The sequence below is a fragment of the Maylandia zebra genome, linkage group LG3, assembly GCF_041146795.1.
Source record: "Maylandia zebra isolate NMK-2024a linkage group LG3, Mzebra_GT3a, whole genome shotgun sequence".
NCBI classification, from domain to species: domain Eukaryota; kingdom Metazoa; phylum Chordata; class Actinopteri; order Cichliformes; family Cichlidae; genus Maylandia; species Maylandia zebra.
This window is the reverse complement of record NC_135169.1, coordinates 28377882-28394170: the sequence shown is the minus strand read 5'-3', so window position 1 is coordinate 28394170 and position 16289 is coordinate 28377882. Positions and strand designations below refer to the sequence as shown.

Sequence of the window (16289 nt, the reverse complement as noted above, 5' to 3'; positions counted from 1 at the left end):
GCAGGTCCGGGTGGCGACGTAGCAGGCGGTGAAAAAGATGGCAGAATGGTGGCTGCAGGCAGATGAAACGATGGTGGTGCTACAGCTGCAGATGGTGAAGCAGCGAGTGGTGTGGAGACCTCTGACCGAGGTGATGCTACCTGTGCTGTCAGTTGGTCCACTGCAGACACAAACACAGATGGTGAGGGAAATGGAAAATTGTCCGTACTACTCACCACAGCCGGCTCTTGAGAAGTCCGTGGGTTAGGCTGCGGTGAGGAACGCCGGCGGCGCGAACGTCGTTTCCGTGTAGACGTCGGGGCCGGCGTCTCAGGCTGTGACTCCACCAGCTGGCCGGGCCGGTGAGCAGCCTGAGGAGGAGAGTGGAGGTGGAGGGTGGAAAGCAGGAAGTCCATGACGATTGGATTGAGCGTATCCAGTACCCACGGGAAGCAAGACACCGTCTCTTTCAGCCGCTTCTCCACGGCGCGATGAAATCTTTCCTCGTGCCCCTCCAGCAAAATGTCATAGAGTCTATAAACTTTATCCGTTACCTCCCTCCTGAATTTCTCCGATGAGTCCGCTGGGTCCATGCCGGGTGGGATCATTCTGTCACGGGCTGCGATGGCAGACCGTGGAGTGGCAGTGAAAGTAGGGCCCAAAACGCGAGACTCTTAGCGAAGGACAGTGGATTTATTTACAGGAGGTGAAAAACACACAACTATATACAAAATCCCAGCACTGTGGTCCCGTGGTGATTCTCCCTGAATCCCACACAGTGCAGATGTCCGTAAAAGAGAAAGGTGGCGACTCCAAAAAACTCCAATTCCCACACCGTGACTTAGAAGCACACTCCGCTCCCGATTCCTGGTAACACAAAAAAACAGAAGGTTAGCAGGGGATCTATTTCCTCAGAGGTTACGCAAAAGCTCACGGCAGTACTGACGAGTTCTGACTCAAGGATCCAGCGTCGGCCTCAGCTCAGCTGCAGTCTTAAATGCCGTTCCCTTGATGAGCGTAATCTGCTGCAGCTGGCAGAGGACGACGAGCGGCAGGTGTGGCTGTCTCTGGAGCAGAAACACTTCCGGGTTCGCAGTCTCCTCAGCGAACCCACACCTCCGGAAGCTCACACGGAGACACATGGAGAAACGGAGAGCAAACCAAAACAACACACGGAAAACATAAACATAAACATATACTGAAAATACATGAGCCCTGGGTCCCTAGACCCAGGCCATGACACCTGAGTCACTCACTTTCTTAAATCCACTCACTCTCACTGGCTGTTTATTACTAATCACTGTGTAACTGCTGTAAATTCATAGTAACTGCAATGTCCCTACAAATGTTTATTATTTTAACCCCACTTATACAGACTGTATATGACTATTTTTTCCGCTTCACTCCGCATGTGAGCCTTGTGCTTTGCGCTGGGAAGAGGGGGGAGGGGCGGTAGTTACACTCGCAGTAGCACAGGAACAGAGCGGGAGGGAATAAGAGAGAAAGAGAGCCAGGGACAACAACGTCACATTAGAAAGGTATAGTAATCATCCACAACTATTTTCAGTTGCAGATAGTGATGATAAATTTGATTATATTTATATAGTTACAAAAATATTGTAACTGAAATAAATGTACTGAAAAATCTTGTATTGAAACTGAAAAAAAAAAATGATAGTAAAAAACAATTAATTGAAGCTGTAAATTTTTTGTTTGCGCTTACAATTTATTTTTTCAGTTTCAATCCATTTTTCAGTTTCAATCTGCTGGCACTGTTTTGGTGTCTGGGGGCGGGGCTTCCGACCCGCATGTATTTGCATACATTATAGAGGCCACTAGTGCTGACCAAGCTGCCATCTTTCTCTCTTCCCGTCTTTCAATGGCTGCTTCAATTTCAGCTTGACCCTCTAAACCACAGGTAAGCAGTGTTGGGGAGTAACGGAATACATGTACCGGCGTTACGTATTTAGAATACAAAATATGAGTAACTGTATTCCGTTACAGTTACCGTTTAAAAAGGTGTTATTCAGAATACAGTTACTTTGTTGAAATAAATGGATTACACTGCGGTACTTTCCTGTTTAATTTTGTCGCGGGTCATCACTGTTTGGGTTTTGTTTGACAGCTACGTTCTTTCGTTCCAGGCGGCAGCGTTACGGTTGCCATGGTTACAGGGCGACGCTCTCTCTCTCTTTCTGCGACTGTGTGTTTCCTGGGTGAGAGAGCGCCTTTTCGTTGTTGTTGTTGTGCTAAGCTAACAGGCAGAATGCTACAAGCATAGCTCTAAAGAATGTAGCATCATGGGCAGTATAGTCCGTGTTGCAGGGAGAATGCACTGCCATACACGTTATGTGTCTGTGAGCGCGAGGAGGGAGAAAAAGGCGAGTGGAAAGGTACGAGTTGTCGTCGAGGAAAAACGGGAGCTGGAAACATGTAAATATAATAATAACCACTGCAGCCAAGAAGAGTGCCTGACGAGCCCAGTTGTAAGTAAGCTATTAAGACTCGACTGTACACCGTGTTCGTGTTTTCCTCCGAAAACAATAAGTTCCGTTGGAGCAGCCTTTCAACACCTCTCTCTGTCTCTCGCAAGAAAAATTGACCCACACAACAAAGTAAAGCTATTTTTCGGCTACGAGCCGACAGGGACCCCGCCATATTAGTCAGAGGTCCCTTTACTACAGTTCGGAGTCGCGGACCTTCAGTAATAGTAATAAATCACACAGCAATAGTACATTCACGTTGTTGTAAAAAGCACGATAATATATTAAGTAATCCAAAGTATTCAGAATACGTTACTCTCATTGAGTAACGTAACGGAATACGTTACAGAATACATTTTGGGGCATGTATTCTGTATTCTGTAACGGAATACATTTTAAAAGTAACCTTCCCAACACTGCAGGTAAGTAATCATTTTTTGTCATCTTTCCTTGCTGTCCCACTGGGCTGGACATTAGTTTAGTTTTTTTAGCTACATCTGGTGAAGTTGTGGTAAAATACTGGTATTAGCCTATTCGTCGTAGCAAGCTAGCCTGAAGCTAATATTTGCTAAATTTAGGGACACCCGTGTCTCTTTAGGAGTTGGAGGCCAGTGTTTTAGGAGTGGCACAAGATCTCATCAACAGGCAGTGTTGGGGAGTAACGTAATACATGTACCGGCGTTACATATTTAAAATACAAAATATGAGTAAATGTATCCGTTACAGTTACCGTTTAATAGGTGATATTCAGAATACAGTTACTTTGTTGAAATAAATGGATTACATGGTGGTATTTTCCTGTTTCATATGTTAGGCTATGGTCTCTCTATTTTTGGTAATTCCACGCCGGTGGGAACCCAAACAAAACACACAATAAGAGGCTCTAATGCCTGTCTCTCTATCTCGCGGCCCATGTCACCCCTACTTACGGCCCGTGAGTGAAGAAATATTTTTAAAAATTATTAGGCTCTTACACTCAAACAGATATACATGTGTTTGCTATACTATATATCAATGAGAGAAGATATGACCTCTCTCATGTCCCTAGGAGGTGTGTGATGTATGCCAGAACACTCTGTAGAGGAGTGAACACACTCCCCTCTTCACGCTACACAGAGTTGTTACAGACCCTCTAGGATGAGACATTCTTTCAATATGCAATCAACTATATATTTCTAAATGATTATTAATTTCTAAGAATATATGAATATGTATTTCTAAGCATAAATGACAACCCAACAATGTAAACTTTACAGTCGCTGTTTTTCTTTTTGTTTTTATTGTATTTTTTCTTAGTTTGATCCTGTTTACATTCTAGTATCTGAAACATTTATTGTTGCTAATGCTGTAGTTAAGATTTTGTATGTGGAGTTACTTGTTTTTTGTTTCCAGAGTATTACTTTTGTACTATGAACAGTGTGTCATGACTTTGTGCTTATTATCTTTTGTGCCATTTCCTGTTTTCCTTTTGTAGTTGGTCATCGGTCTTGCTTTGAGTTCTCCTTCACTAATGTGGTTATCTTGATTTTCTACATTTGGATGCCGTTTTTCCGACTCTAACTGCTTCCATAATGCAGCCATCTATCTGTTGAATTACTCTGTGCCTTTGAGTTTGTCTTTTCTTTTTCTCTTGATTTTGGCTTTTGCCATTCAAGATTTTAGGTTCTTTATTGTCACTGTAAAAAAAATAAAAATACAATGAAATGCAGTTGCAGTCAAGAATTGGAGTCAAGAAGGCAGCGGGTCCAGATGGCATCAGCTCAAGGGTCGTTAGGTCCTGCGCAGACCAACTGTGTGGGGTGATGGAGCCCATCTTCAACCTGAGCCTGAGGCTGGGGACAGTCCCACAGACTTCCACAGGCACAAATATCCTCCACTACAACCATTGAACATCCAAGGTATGGACATTGAAGCTGTGGACAGCTACAAGTACCTTGGTGTTCATCTGAACAATAAACTGGACTGGACTCACAATTCAGATGCTCTCTACAGGAAAGGGCAGAGCAGGCTGTACCTGCTGTGGAGACTCAGGTCTTTTGGAGTGAAGGACCTGCTGCTGAAGACCTTCTATGACTCTGTGGTGGCCTCAGCCATGTTTTACGGTGTGGTCTGCTGGGACGGCAGCATCTCTACCGGGGACAGGAAGAGACTGAACAGGCTGAGCCGCAGGGCCAGCTCTGTTCTAGGATGCCCTCTGGACCCAGTGGAGGTGGTGAGTGAGAGGAGAATGGTGGCTAAGCTGTCATCCCTGTTGGACAACATCTTCCACCCCATGGAGGAGACTGACAGCACTGAGCAGCTCCTTCAGGGTCAGGCTGCGGCACCCACGGTGTGGGACGGAGAGACTCCGCAGGTCTTTCCTTCTATCTGCTGTCAGACTCCACAACAAAGACTTCAACCGATCAAACACACATCTACACATGTGCAATAACACTAAGTGCAATATTCTTTTCTGGCATCATTGTATTATACTCAGTTGTATATAGCATTTGTATTCTATTTTATTCTATTGTATAAAGTATTTTATTTTATTCTATTGTGTACAGTTGTGTACAGTATCTTATTCTTATTCTATTCCAGTGTTTTTCTAATTTTTGCTGTGTAACTTTGCACTGTTCACTTTCTGCTGTAACAAAACAAATTTCCCATGTGTGGGACTAATAAAGGTTGTCTAATCTTAAAAAAAAGGGGGGGGGGGAATATTTTGATAGTGTTTTTTGCACTCCGCACAATAGATGTTTTCTGTGCTCCATTTTCTAATTCTAACTTTTGTCATGGTCCTGGGTCGTTGACCCAGCGTTTTGTGTTTATTCTGATTTGTATTAGTTTAGGGTTGAACCTGTAGTTTGGTGTACTGTCAGCCCTACCTGTGTCTGTCCTTGGTGGTCTGTTCATGTCCCCGTGTTGTGCTGTAAAACAGTCTGGGTGTTTCCTGTTTTACTTTGTAGGTCTGTGTCTCGTTATGCCCATTAGTTCCAGCTGTGTGCCATTTCCTCATTACCTGGTGTGTGTATTTATAGTTGGTGTCTGCCTGTGCTCTTCGTTGGCTCGTCTGTGTTACTCCGTGTAAGTCTGCGTTCATCTGTATTCATCCGTGTGTCTCTGCGTTAATCTGCATTCCTCCGCGTTCCATGGTGTCCTGTCTCTGCGTCTCTCTGCCCCGCACCCCTTTTGTATGGTCTCAGGTTTGCTTTTTAGTTTCTCCCAGTTTAGGTTTCTGTTTGTAATTGCTCATGCTGAGTTGCCCGTTTTTGCCACCACCACCACCTGGTAAATAAAACATCACTCGTATCATCAGTTTGCTGTATCTTGGGTCCTCCTTTTCCTCCACACCACACGGCTCCCTCCGCCAGCCGTGACAACTTTAGAATTTGTCTAAACTCTGCGTTGGGATAAAAAGTTAAAAGAACACAGCAGACTCTCAGGGATTCACATTTATTTCAGCTTAAATACATCACAATAATCCAAATTTTTACAATAATGACAAGAAATTATATATACTCAATGTCTTAAATGCACATGATATACTGATGTTAATATACTATTGTGGTACTATACGATCTACGTGCTACCAACTAAAACAGACATGCACCTCTGAACTCATAAGACCATGTGACGTGTCCCTGATCTTAAACCAAAGATCCAAACAAAGTTGGATTCATAAAGTTCTTTTAAATCAGGCCTTGAGCTATAATATAAGTTATACCATATTAATAAATTACCAAAGAATGAGTAGTGTAAAAATGTAGGCAGGATTCATGCAGTGCTATCCACCGTAGTGATCGTGTATAGGTTCATCTTACAGTTCCTAAACCATCACTAATGTGTCGTTGTCAGATAACTGTGGACTTATCAGTGTAAGTTTTATCCTCATTTACATACATTTGTCCTACCTTAGCAGACATAAGTGGATGGTTCAGATGAACCCTCGCTTGGGTCTTTAGCTCTTTTTAAAAACCTCTTTATAGATATCATCAGGAAGATTAAGAGACATTAGCAAACCTCGTGGTTAACTTATAGCTTTTGACTGGAATAAATAAATAAATATATCCAAACACCTTGCAGGAGCTAAGCTTGGGCTTGCAGTCTGTACCAGGACAATATTCAGGGTGTTCGCTTTACTCTTGGGAGAAGAATATTTTCTCCTGTTCTTGGTCTTTTGTTTGCATTTACAGATTACAACTTATCCAGACAATGAATGTGGATGCTCTCGAGGTTTTAAAAAGGATCCTCCGAGTCTCTCGCTCAACGTGCTGAAGTGTCTACAGTGATCCCAGCCTCGATCGGGCAGATAACCAGCTGGGCCATGTTCTTCCCGTTGTCATGTATGCAGGGGTTAAAGTACGGATACAGCGGCTCAGTGAAAGTGAGCCCGCTGTAAGTATAAATGTGAGTCTTTGCCTCTGTGTTGTAGAAGGACACCGAGCCTTCTTCATAGTCCAAGAATATACCGACTTTCTGAGGAATTTCTTTAAGGTGAAGAGTGACGGCGGGCCCAGCGCAGGCATACAGGCTTCCACCGTTGCGTCGGCATATCGCCCAGTAACCGTTATCAGGGCGAACTGTGATGGCGCCCTTCCTGTTGATGGACTCCTGGGCCACCCCAAGATCCCAGTCTGTTTTATCCCCAACCTGAAACACAAAGAAGGACAAAATGATGCTAAACTGCAGAGTAGAGCTTCATTTCTTTAGGTTGCTTTTTAAATGATAATAAATTTTTACTGACAGTAAAAACACAGCAGATATAAAATCAGAAGTGAACATCATGTAGCCACCAGGGGGCGTAAAGAGTTTTATTTTCCTGCTTATTTAGATCATATACACTATACAGTCCTAGTCACAGGTTGTGTCGTTGTGTTCATGTGTAATTTTCTTTAGTGTATTTTAATCCAAATCTTACTCTAAATAAAGCTGTTGTGTTCCACTTTGGATAATATTCACACTGATCACGACTATAAGCTGTTTAGCAGTTATTTATTTTATCCTTTTATCCTACCTGAACCACCCAGTAACGTTTCCCAGATGTGAAGCTTTGTTTTCCCAGCACGGCGACGCAGGAGTCGAACCTGCGGGGGTCGTCAGGTAGCGGGGTCCTCCCCTTCTGGTAGCTCATGCTCACCTGTGGATTGCCACGATCACATTCATACAACAACTACTGATGCCGTACTTGTCATTATTTTGCATCTGCCTGACTTCTGATCCACTAGTTTCCATCATTTTAGTTCCTGCATAATATTTGTCGTCCATTAGCTGTTGTCTGTAATTCACAGACTCTAATTTCACAGACAAGAAATGCAATTTCCCAATAATAGGTGTTTTAATAAGTGTTTTCCCAATAATATTACAGGGCTAAACTGAACTGGTGTGTATAACTAACTAAGCAAATGACTTTACACTTAATTATACAAACAGCTGCACATGTATCAACACTTTGTTGGATCATTTTTTACAGCAGGACAAGACTTTGTTTAACTCCGAGCTCTTGTTAAGGTGTTACAGTCAGGAATCATGCAGCTGATAATTACAGCTCACCTTTTTATTATCCGGGGACAGGACCACCCAGCCAGCAGCAGTAGCAGGATCCAGAGTTACATCCACTGGAGACAGAAACAGAAGAAAAACACATAAAAAGATTTGCTATTTCAGATTTACTCACATTTTTCAGGATTAAAGAAATAATATGAAAAAATAACCCTGTTGTTTTGAAGCATATTGTTACTGAAGTCACCTTTTTTGGCAACAGAGTATCTGTATTCTGAGTCATGTACATGTATAAAGATTATTTGAATCAGTGTGAAGAGCCACTTTCTTTCTACTGACATCAGTAAGAGTCTTTATTAGATATGATGGTGACAAATTTTCAGTCTTGTGTAATCCATATAACGTAATCACAATATAAATATCATATCCATACGCATACCTGCATATTTATTCATCTTGTTTACCTCTGCAAAAGATCAGAAAAGAAACTGTGTCATTTTAGTGTCATTAAACATTAACGTAGAACAATTAAAATATTCACTAATATTTTAGCGAATGTTACGAGATTTATTTTTGCACCCTAAGTGTATCACTAAAGTTAGTTATGTGCAGACTTATAGTGTAAAATATGATATAAATATATATGCAATGCAAAAAGTGGCAGGATTATGATAAAACCAAAGGAACCGGTGATGCAAAGAAAGTCTTGTGTTCTAAAATCAGAGACTATAATGTCATGTCATCATAAGGATTACAGACCCTCTGCACACAGCTTCCTCTCCAGTTCTTGGCAGATGTCGACCAGTTTGGAGAAATTTCTCCTCACAGTCCGTGCGTAGCTCTCCGATTGGACTCTGACGTCAGCCCAGTGCTTGACGGACATCGGAGCGTCCAGATGTAAAAAGTTCTAAAACAGCATCAGTGACAGAAATGAGCACAAATAAATGATTTCACTAACAAGCAGACAGGCCGGTTTGTATTCATATCATATTACAATCGCTTTAGATGCTTTAAACTTGCTTGGCTGTGCAGAAATATTAAACATAAGTACTGATTCTGACCTGCTGGAGCTGAACTGGGTTCTCAGTGTGCTCCAGGAGGTGCAGCTCACTGCATCTCTTCTGCAGCTCATTGATCTCCTGGCTGATCTCCTTGAGAAGCTCCTCTGCTCTCTTCTCAGCCACCTCCTGCTTCCGTTCGATCTCCTCGATGAGCAAAGCCTGGTTTCTCTCAATGGCAATTACCATCATTGTGGCAGCCTGAACGCTGGCCTGTATCTCTCTTTCTTTATTTCTCTGCAGAGATGAAAAGAGTTGAATTAATATGTGAAATATGTTAAAATGCACCACCTTTGTACTTTGCTACCCCTTCTTCAATGAAATGCAAAACAAATTAAACTTAGGCAAAAACTGCTTATATACGATGATTCTTATTAATATGCCCATAATTTAACACATTTCCCCCAAAAAGAAGACAAAGAAGATGATCTCAGTGAGACCAGCCTGCAGTCCTCTGATAACAGTTGATCTATTGTCCCAACCCACCTCCAGCCCTGCTTTTCCATGTCTCTTTATGTATAATGAAGGTTTATTATATCAATAAAAACAACTAATAAAAGATCACAAGAGCTCTTAAAACAGAGCCACGCTGCCATATATGAATTACTAAAGATGGAAAAATACTTTGACTGAAGTAATCCTGACTTTAGAAGATATGCAAGGATTTTAGCTTTTGAGTTTCTATAGTTACTCTGCCCTGTAATCAGAGTCTTTTGTGCACAAGGTTACTTACACTCTACATGGATATTATAGCAGGATAAACTGCAAATAAAAGCCAAAAGTGGATTCCAGGCTTGAAAAGTGAGGCTAATGCATTTTTTTAAATGACCAGCAGGGGGAGTCTTCTCTGTCTTTTAAATACAGTCTACATGAAGCAGAACAACACTGCTGTTTTTCTTCTGGTGTGAGCTTCTACAAACAAATTGGTTGAAGTTTTGTTTCTTAGAGAGCAAACAGGCCGAGAAATGTTCATGTCTGTAAATGATCAAAAAGCAATGCTCACTTTGCTCAGCTCCATTGACTGTTTGATCTCCTCGGTCTTTCTGATTCGGGTCTGGATCATGTGTTGATACTGTTCTTGGGTCTTCTTTATCCGAGTCTGCAGAGGCTGAAGTTGAAAACATGTATTTTACATCTTGGATTATCTGGAGTTCCTTACAAGATAATCCATGAGCGTCGTTACATTTAACCACTTTTTCTCCCACCTTGATCTTGATCTCCTTCTCTCCTCCAGACCTATTTGGCGGTAGTGAAATGATGGGTCTCTTTGCTTTGAATCCTGGCATTTCCTTTAACAAGCTTTAAGATGATGATATACATCTGATTAATTTCAACCAAATGTGCTAAAACGTTGAAATAAAGCACTATAGTATAGTTACAGTCAACCAACCTTTGAAATCTTTCAGTGATTTCTTTTAAGGTCCTATTCACCCTTAGTTCGGGGCGACTTCCGAAGGATTCTTTGCACAGCGGACAATCCGACTTTTGTGCCACATCCCAATAACGTTTGATGCACTCCAGGCAGAAATTGTGCCCACACGGGATAGAGACAGGATTTTTGAAGCTGTACAAACAGATGCTGCACTGAAATTGCTCTTCAGACAATGTTGAGGCCATGTTTCTGACAGAGAAATAACATTTTGTTACCCACACATGTTGAAATTCTTCTGTACACTATGGGATTTAAACTCTTTAGGTCAGATTGTAAAGATGCAGGTTTATAAATCTAAGTTTAAAAAGATCTAAATGGCAAACCAAGAAGACTAAAGGATATTTTTAAACATAAGATCAAAGTAAAGCGTCCAGTGTGCCCTTTTCACTTATATTTCACAGAACAGGGCAAAACACATGAAAGCTCATCATGCTGTAGCGCAGAGAAAAGTGGACAGATTTATTTCAGATGCTTCGAAGACAACAACTATGTTTAAGTTCAATCTGCAGACTGCAAATATACAAGGGTTCACAAACAGAGTCTGAAGGTCCTAGTGGCAACATATTGTTACATTTTTATGAATCTAATGGATTTACCAGTAAAGAGATCAAAAAATGGGCTGTGAAAGAGGCAATAGAAGGAGAAAATCTCAGACTTTTCATTGACTGAATTCTTGACTACAATAATTTTCTTTGTAGTCAAATTTAAAATCAAAGAAATGCTCATTATTATTAGATTAACTAAATTAAAAGAAAGAAATTTTTAGACAATGGGTAAAATTCAAATGAAAGCAATATAAAGAGAAATTGTTTCTGAACCTTTTCTTACAATTTCATCACTATATTAACTATTTTACTTACTTACTTTAATTTTTCCCCAATAAATCAGCCCTCAGCTCTTTATTAATGCATTTTATTTAGCCACTGCTCTCCCCTTACTGAGTTCTCTCTGACACTCAAACTCCAGTCAACGTGTTAAAAATGTAAAAGTAGTAGTAGTTGTTGCTCTAATTTAAAGATTGAAACCTGAGATTACATCCAGAATACACACACCTACATTTTACACATCATCTCTGAGATATCCACTTTTACTATTTCTGTGCCTCTAATTAAAAATATTGCCGTCAATATTTGGATCAAAAGTCAGTCTATCTTGAAGAAAAGGCAGCTGATGTCTTGTTTCATGTATTTTTATTCTCTATGCTATCTGCTTGGTATAAATAATCACTTACTTGTTTAGGTCATGCAGGCAGACGGTCCTTGAAAGATGTGAAGAATGAATATCCACAAAAACACGCTTGTCTTTCTATAAAATAAAACATGGTACAAAGTTCCTCCCACAGTGGAGTTTCCCAACGAGTTATACCAGTTATTCTTGTTCTGCCTGTTAGCTTTTCCTGGTATTTACTCTACATTTTAATTGCTGTTCACTGTTGCAAATGTTTTTGTATGCAGTTATCAATTTAACTACAGATTTAATCCAAGCAATTAATAAATACAGGCTGGGAATGACAACAACGTGCACTTTGGTGCAGAAATAATCTACCTTCCTACACAGATGCCGGTTAAAATGTACAAATAGAACTAGAACAATGGAAATACAAATAGAATAAATAAATAAATGGAGACAAAAATTGAAGTGTTAAATAGATTTATGTGCAAAAGAGCTATGAGCTTAATATGCTGGTTTAATATGTAAGATGACCTTATGTGCAAAAATTATTATGTTATCTTATATTATCTTGGGAAGAGGGATGATTGTTGTGGTCTTGAAGCATGTGGGGACGGTACTCTGGCTGAGGGAGAGGTTGAAGACGGGAGTGAGAACATCAGCCAACAACTAGCACATGCTTTAAGGACCCGTCCTGTCTGGTCCTGCTGCCTCAATACATTGAGGTCATCTAGCAGACTGCCTGCAGAGCTGATGGTGCTGATGTACCCGGTCACATATTCAGCATAGTCCTGTATATTGACAGAGCAGATCTCCTTGGTGGCTGCAGTTTGAAACACATCCCAGTCTGTTTGGGCAAAACAGTCCTGTAGGATGCTGTCAGACTCTGGGGTCCACAGTTTAACAGGTGTGATGACAGGGTTCGATTGTTTCAGTTTCTGTCTGTAAGCCGGGTACATGAACAGAGAGATGTAGTCAGACTGTCTAAAGTGGGGCTGTGGTGCAGCCCTGTATGCACCGTGTATGTTGCTGTAGACGTGATCCAGGGTGTTAAGTAATGTTGCTGCGAGATGCCACAAATCGTAAAATCTTTCATCGTTAAGTTTGTAGTCATTTTAAATCTGTAAACAGAGTAATTCATTCGAGGAAGCTCTGTGTCACAGAGGCCTTGATGAACACACCCATGGTTGTTGGGATGAATCATTCCCAGGTCAGAGCTGGATTTTCTAATCCATCCTATGTGACACAAAGCCAGCTAAAAATATGCAGCAATGCTTTTCAGGTCATTTACAGTAATTGCATTAGGTAGTGGCATATCGGTATAAACACACCCAAATAAAGACAATAAACACCATCAGCAGCCAGCACACAGACTGGCTCCCTGATACCAGCACCTGTTAAAGCTTCAATTATTCCTAGCTTATGTAGAAGAAGAAATGAGGTGCTACCCGCTCCTGCTTCTGTTAGAAATATCACTGTTCCTACTCTGCTCTGTTTTGTTTCAATGGGTCACACTCATACTGTGTCATGACTCATTCAGGTTCCCGCTGGACGCGTCCTGTTTAACCTTTCAGCTGAATGCCACACCAAACTCACGTGTTTCACACTTCCAGTACAATAAGTATTAATTCTATTGTTCTTGCTTGTTCTCTGCACGAGCGTTGCCAATATGCACGTGTGTAAACCTGGCACGCTGTCACAGCATTGCACTTTGAACTAGGAAGTCATTTTTACAATGACAATTTTGGTTTCCAGTAATTTTCTAAAACAGTTACCCCAAAAGAGATGACAGGTGAAACTGCTAGTGTAAAACTTCCTGGTATTTTTTGTTATTCAGCTCTTCACGTGCTATCTATAAATATACTGAACAGTGCTGTGGGTATAAAGACTGGTAAAGAGGGCCAGCTCTGTCTTGGCCAGTCCCCTAGACTCCAAAGAGGAGGATGTTAGCCAAGCAAAGGTTTATTATGGACAACACTGCAAACCCCCTGCATGATACTGCAGAGGCCCTGAGCAGCTCCTTCAGCAACAGACTCTTCCTGGCACTGTGTAGGAGACAGGTTCTTTATTCCTGCCTGTCTGGTTAGGCTCCTCCTACGCTCACCAGACAAAACATGACAGACATGCTTACCAAATCCTTGATGAGAAGGAAGAATGAGGCTTTGGGAATTTAGGCCACGTAGTGAAAAGATTGACAAACACAAGGATTAGCTCATGTGGACGTCAAAGTTCATTTCCAGTTGGATGACACAGTTTTATTTGTTTGAGCTATTAGCATTAATTTTTCAGTTTTTAGTGAAGTTTTATTTGGCTTAGTTGACTTACTTCCCTTACAACTACCAGAAAAAAATCACAGTTTGGTGTTAAAGTACTTCCTGGTACTCTGAAAGGCCTAAAGTGAAACTCCACACGTGTTCCCCTGATCCCCAACACAGCTGTCAGGAACAATGACAGAATGATAAATCATCTTGTAAACGTTTTCTCACGTGGCTGTTACGCCCATGTTTTTAGCCTGGCTAACTGTTCCTGTTGTGCTGCTCACAAATATGCAAGCCTTATTTACGTGTAACACACTTAAATATAAAGTCTGGAATTCTCGGGATTCAACACACTAACAAACTATTTCTTTGTTGATTTTCAAAGCAGACTAACCTGACATAACAAACAATATACTATCTCCATTCTGGAAGTAAGGAGCAGAACCTGCCTGTTTTGTTAAGAAAGCTATTATGATAACTCCAAATATTCCAGTCTCAACTAGTTTGGGTCAAGTTAATGGTTGATATGACTTCAAACACTGAGGCGTCCTCCCTAACTGATGTGAAAAGCACCTGATAAAATACAGAACAGATTTTTGAGTTAAATTAAAAAAGTGATGCCTGTGAAACCAGTTCAAACCTGCTTCCTGTCAACATTATGCCAGTGTGATTGCGTAAAAGGAAGCAACGATTCAATATTAATAACTATAAATGATTAAAAAAGGAAACCCAGAATGGACAAAAAATGCAAGTAGATAAAAGGGATTTTAAATGATTAAAGCAGCTGACATGGAAAAAGAGACAGAACAAAGTACTTTCATTATTATTATACATATTGGTTACGCTCATCAAAGAAAAAACACAAGAACAACAAAAGCAAACACTCTTCCATCACTTTGGACGCCAGTATTTGTCCCAAAATGAACAATGTTGGACTCTGTGGATAAAAGGCAGTAGACAGAATTTAGAAAACAAGAAAGAGCTAAAACATTGTATTTACTTCTTTCTAATCAAAACCATAAATTAGATCAGCGGACTCAAATGTTACTGAACCTCTTCTGAAAGTTCACAACTGTATTTAAAAAAAAAAGATAGCATATAGTCAAAGTCAAAGTCAAATTTCTTTATATAGCACATTTACGACAACAACCGTTGACCAAGGTGCTGTACAATTAAGACAATTAAAAGAAATAAAAACATGACAAGAGTTAAGAAAAAGAATCATAAAATTAGAAGATTTGAGTGAGAAATAAGATAAATAAAAGTAATACAAACTCATTCTGATTTAAAAGCCAAGGAATAAAAGATACAGCAAATGAACAACAATCAACTACGTATTCTTACTAGGTGACGTCAACATTTTTTAATGAGTGAATGAGTCACAGCTCATTGTTTGGTGACTTAACAAAAATAAAAACACATTCCTCTGAAGATGGTCAGGTACAAGTACTGAAAGTGAACAAGCATGAATGAAGAAACAGCCAAGAAACAAACAAACAACAACAACAACATTTATTTTTCACTTCCCGTTTTACACTTTCAAGTAAAAGATCCACGCAGGATCAGTCCCCTTCCTCCTGACATGTAAGAACTGAAGTCTCTCTCACAGGTTGAGACAGTGGTTCCCAAACTTTTTTTGCTAACCCCCCTTTGTTGTAAAAGAAAAATGTTGCCCCCCCCCCCACCTAAACACCCCCGCACAAACACATCCTCCAACCACACACACCCATATTTTGTTTTCAAACTCCATTGCAGTTTATTTCACACCTCAAACATTTAGTAAACAATTAAGCAAATAGACGTAAACAGCAATAAATTACAGGTAGTAATAAAATAAATTACTAACTCTTTTACGATACGTCAGGGGTCGGCAACCCTGGGCACGCGTGCCACAGCTGGCACGCAAAGGGTTAACTGATGGCACGTCCATAGCTGGAGAAGTTCAGTAACATTTGAGTCCGGCCCACCATCGATGGTGATTTTCCGTTCTTATGGGTAATGAGTTTTTTTTTCTTTTAGTAACGGTATAAACAATGAAAGCTGGTGGATTGGCCAGATGCTGGCAGATGTGTAAAAATAAGTCAGTTGTTTGGTGGTGGCTATGGTGGAGCTCCCACAGAGGCCAGCAGGTGGATGAAGGAAAGAGAAGGGAAGGAGGAGGAGAGACCCGAGGCGGCCTTCAGTCCGAGTGTCAACTGAACTTCAGGTAAGAAGTTATGACCTGCAGTCTATCTGGGTCAGATGATATAAACCAAGTTTAGGTGGAGTTTATTTTCGTTGTGCTGACTTTTTACAGTCAGTTACAATGACTCGCACTGCGTACTAGCTAGCAATTAGGTGGGTGCTATGATGTTACTGATAGTGAACTTTATTTTATTCATAAGGTTAGTTAGTAGAGTTGCCAACCGTCAGGTAAAAAACGTAATCG

General features: G+C 40.7%; 1 protein-coding gene across 1 annotated transcript; it reads right to left on the bottom strand.

Annotated features, from left to right (window-relative positions):
- Nucleotides 1-5896: 5896 nt before the first annotated feature.
- LOC106675249 (nuclear factor 7, ovary-like) lies at nt 5897-11701 on the bottom strand. Its single transcript, XM_076882691.1, has 10 exons — nt 11665-11701; nt 10392-10622; nt 10207-10300; nt 10005-10109; nt 9005-9238; nt 8703-8850; nt 8383-8409; nt 7995-8059; nt 7459-7581; nt 5897-7094 (listed from the first exon to the last, which is right to left on the bottom strand). Exons 2-10 carry the CDS (start codon nt 10616-10618, stop codon nt 6708-6710), a joined length of 1410 nt encoding a protein of 469 aa, XP_076738806.1. The 5' UTR covers nt 10619-10622; nt 11665-11701; the 3' UTR covers nt 5897-6707.
- Between the last annotated feature and the right edge of the window lie 4588 nt (nt 11702-16289).

Bases quoted from the DNA above. Each gene is read 5' to 3' on its own strand.
- LOC106675249 (XM_076882691.1), bottom strand. From the start codon at position 10,618: ATGGCCTCAACATTGTCTGAAGAGCAATTTCAGTGCAGCATCTGTTTG. The intron at 10,110-10,206 runs GTGGGAGAAAAA...TTTCAACTTCAG, and splicing joins AGAAGGAGATCAAGATCAAG to CCTCTGCAGACTCGGATAAA. The intron at 8,851-9,004 runs GTCAGAATCAGT...ATGCTGTTTTAG, and splicing joins ACCCAGTTCAGCTCCAGCAG to AACTTTTTACATCTGGACGC.